This window comes from Propithecus coquereli, unplaced genomic scaffold, assembly GCF_000956105.1.
Source record: "Propithecus coquereli isolate 6110/MARCELLA unplaced genomic scaffold, Pcoq_1.0 Scaffold15, whole genome shotgun sequence".
NCBI classification, from domain to species: domain Eukaryota; kingdom Metazoa; phylum Chordata; class Mammalia; order Primates; family Indriidae; genus Propithecus; species Propithecus coquereli.
In genome coordinates this window covers 6218094-6222267 of record NW_012139413.1, presented here as the reverse complement: position 1 = coordinate 6222267, position 4174 = coordinate 6218094, and the positions used below count along the sequence as shown (strand labels likewise).

General features: G+C 35.7%; 1 protein-coding gene across 1 annotated transcript in view; it reads right to left on the bottom strand.

Annotated features, from left to right (window-relative positions):
* Window positions 1-4174, bottom strand: part of ECT2 (epithelial cell transforming 2) — an 80325-nt gene that overhangs the window by 57136 nt on the left and 19015 nt on the right. Inside the window, exons 7-10 of the mRNA XM_012640169.1 lie at window positions 3832-3962; window positions 3579-3694; window positions 3415-3477; window positions 1844-2066 (exon numbers count right to left, since the gene is read on the bottom strand). Of these exons, the coding sequence (XP_012495623.1) occupies window positions 1844-2066; window positions 3415-3477; window positions 3579-3694; window positions 3832-3962 (533 nt within the window). The remainder of the gene's footprint in view (window positions 1-1843; window positions 2067-3414; window positions 3478-3578; window positions 3695-3831; window positions 3963-4174) is intronic.

Here is a 4174-nt window from a genome sequence, read left to right as displayed (position 1 = left end):
TCTAACAATGATAACTACTACTGAAAACAACCACCAGGTAATGGCATTGGTAGGAAGGAGTGGTAGAAGAGGAACTTAACTTTACAGAAAACCCAATTAAGATTTCCTTGAAGCAGACAGAGCAAATACAAAGGTCCTGAGGTATGATGTACTAGAAATACTTGAAAAATAACAAAGATAGCATGACTGAAGCTTAGACAGTACAGATATTATTAGAGAATGTAATACCACATGAAGTTAGGTAGATGAGGGCAGGATTACATAGGGATATAAAAGTTATGATAATACAAAGCCACTGAATGACTTCAAAGCAGAGAAGTGGCGTAATCTAATTTATATATATTTAAAGACTTCTCTAAGTGCTGCATGTAGAAAGGCAAAAATTAAAATGGAGAGACCATATTTAGAAGACTACTGCAATAGTCTAAGAGAGATCCTTTTTACGGAAAAGACTGATTTAAAAAAACGGGTGTCAAAGTAACAGAGGAGTTGGTAGTAGCAGAAAGAATCAAGAATTCTAATTTGATTATATTAATTTTAAGATGTCTATTAGATATGGACAAGGAGGTATCAAGTAGGCATTTAGACAGCGAAGAAGAAAAATTGGGGGAGTCATGAGTACATAAATGTTTTTTAAAACTATAGAATTAACTGAGATCATTTAGGGAGAATACAATAGAGAAGAAACAATGACTCAGGAGGAACATATGATATTTAGAGTTGAAGAGAGAAGCTAGGCAAAGGAGAATGAGAAATGAGTGATGTCACGAAGCCAAGAAAAAAAGATGTGTCTATGAAGGAGTAGCTATTCATGTGTTCAATGTTATTGACTGTTATTGTCTCTCCCCAGCAAGAGCAATTTTACATAGTATGGACTGCAGCTCAGTAGGAATGGGCTGAAAGGACAATGAGATTCAAGAAAATGAGACAATGGATTAAGGTAATTCTTTGAAGTATACTGATGTGAAAGGGAACAGAAAAATGGGACAGTAAGTGGAGAGTGTCATGGAATCAGGGGAAATTTTGATCTTTTTGTTTCTTAAATCTAGAAAATATATTTATTTGCAGACAACAGGAGAGGGAAATATTGATAACCAAGAGAGGAATTATAGAAACCTTCTTCTGTCAGTTTAACACAAAGTGAACTCACCCTTCTCTAACTTCATTCTACCTATAGCCTTCATAATTCATGTGACATCTGTGATTTTGTTTAGCTAGTGTTAAGAATTTGCTTTTTGAGCCAGGTGTGGTGGCTCACACCTATAATCCTAGCACTTTGGGAGACTGAGGCCAGAAGTTCAAAACCAGCCTAGGCAACATAGCAAGACCTCTCTACAAAAACTAAAAAAATTAGCCGGGTGCAGCGGTGCACACTTGTAGTCCCAGCCACTCAGGGGATTGAGGTAGGAGGATCACTTGAGCCCCGGAGTCTGAGGTTGCAGTGAGCTACTATGACACCACTGCACTCTAGCCAGGGCAACAGAGTGAGATCCTGTCTCAAAAAAAAAAAAAAATTTGCTTTTTGAACAGCTCTATCATTCTCCAGCTGTGTGACCCTGGACAAGTTACTTAACTTCTCTGTACCTCAGTTTAGTTATCTGTAAAATAGGGATAATGAGACCTACTATAAATACACAAAATATACAAGGCACTTAGCATGTAGTAAGCAATCATTAAATTGAAGTATTATGCTTAACTTTTCATGTGTCTTTTATCCTCAGCTAGAACAAAGGTAATTAAAGGCAAAGCCTTTCATATTTACTGTAGTAGAGATATATCTAGATTCTAACAGTTATTCCATTCCACTAAATTTTAAAGATGAGTATTTTAAAATGTGAATTACCTCCATAGTTAATGCTAGACTCTGGTGTGTTGGAGATATCTAGGAGTGACCCTATAGAAAGGGAATGTTCAGCTGATGGGCGCTTACGGGGAGGAAAAGGTGACATGTCTGTCTCTCTTGAAAGCTGAGCAAGTGTCTCTTTTAAACGACGTCTTTTGCGAGTGCTGTTTGGGGTATTTAGAGAAAGCAGTGACACTGATTTCTTGAGCTCAGGAGTATTAGCCTGTAATCAAAAGCACAAAAGCTCTATTTTACTTCCATCGTTCTTTACTGGGACAGGAACAAGAGAAAAACATATTTACAAGTCTGACAAAATCTGGACTTTGCACAATAATTTTACAACCCTACAGTGCCAGGCAATTCAGAAGCTTCAGAAAACATAATAGTCAAGAGACCACAGCAACTGTCTAACCCCAAGCACCTCATTTTTTTCTTCATAGCACAACATTACATTTTCATCTGTAAGCATGTTTACTGTCTACTCCTTCATTAGGCCATAAACTACATGAGGGCAGGGACCACTCATATTCTGTTCACTGTATCCCTAGCATTTAGCATAGTGTCTACACACAGTGCTCTCCAATATTTGCTGAAAAACACTTGATTTTAAGAGCTCTCTCCCTAAACCTAAAGCATACCTTTAAAACTTTATCTTAAGAATTTTACGTTTATAGAGTCTGAAGAGAGCACAATATGATTGGTACCTATTTAGATTTTATAGAAACAATAAATCCTCATCTTCAATATTCCACTCAAAATTATTAAATCCCAAACTGAAGTAAATCTTCTTTTAAAGCCTGCTTCTATACCTTTATGCCATTTTGGTAAGTGATATCACTCTTCACTAAGTTCCATCATAACAGCTAGATTTTCCTCGCCTACATTCTACTATTAAAGTCATCTTTTTAATGACAGCTCCCCCCTTAATATTCTTCAATGGTTCCCAATACTTCTAGGATAATATCCAAACTCATTAACATATTAAAAACTTGTTGACTCTATTTATTAAGTTTTATCTGTTGTCCTTCTTTCCCATACTTTTTTAAAACCATACTAAATTACTTAATATTTTAATGTATTCTCAAGCTTTCATACCCTCTCCTATCTGCTGTTCTAACTTGATTGTCCTTACCTAGTTAGTCTAGTAAGTTGGCTCAACAGTTATTTGCCTTTTCCAATCCTGCCTAAGTCTCTAAGAAAGAGTGAGGCTACCTAGAATACACTATTCAATTTTAGCACGCATGATTCTACATCGTAACTTTGCAAATCTATCTTTCCAATAAGGTTCCAAGTTTCTGAAGACAGAGACATTATTGTTCATAATGGTATCACCAAGAATTAGCACAGAACAATATATACTAAATTAAAATAATATACATTCAATAGTTCCACTTAAATCTACATAGACTATTATTTGACATCCAATTGTTTAATTATTCTTAAACTCCTAAACATTATGTAAAAGATATGTATGCTAATTATACTATGCTCTCTAAAATTTCTGGATAGAAAAGTATTGTTTCTATACAAGCAAGTTGACAGAATAAATGACTATGAGCCAAAAAGCATACCTTTTCATATAAATACATAGTTTCTCCAGCTCGGGCATCCATTTGAATGCTTCCCCAGAACCACTAGGTAAGAGAGAAAACATTGTAATAAAGAGTTTAAATTTACCTCAGAGAAGACATAAGTTAATGTTTAAAAAAAACAATCTCATTCGAGAATTACTTGCCTCTTGCTTGACAACATAAAGTTTCTTCAAAGGTTCAAATGGAAGTTCTTTTACTATATTCTCTTCAACTATAAGGTGAGTGCATCTTTCATCTCCAACTGATAAATAGTTACCTCCTGAAGAGGAATGCAAACAAGAATAAATAAGCCAAACTACTTATTTCCAAATCCCAATTTTTAAAGGGGCATATTCACTAGGATGTGATTAAGCAGAAATAGGGAATAAAATAACTTTTAAATATGCTAAATTTTACCTTGCATTTTAGTCATTTCTTCCATATTGGTTTTCTCTTCATCTGAAAATCCCAGGAAACTTAAAACACAATCTTGAAATGGAGGAACTTTAAATTCATTTCTAAAGTCATCAACTGCTGCACAGAAATCCCTGAAATCAAAATATACTCTTCTAGAACCAGCTTAGCTTAAATTCAGAAGTTAGGCATATCTGGCCGGGCGCGGTGGCTCACGCCTGTAATCCTAGCACTCTGGGAGGCCGAGGTGGGCAGATCGTTTGAGCTCAGGAGTTCGAGACCAGCCTGAGCAAGAGCGAGACCCCGTCTCTACCAAAAATAGAAAGAAATTAATCGGACAGCTAAA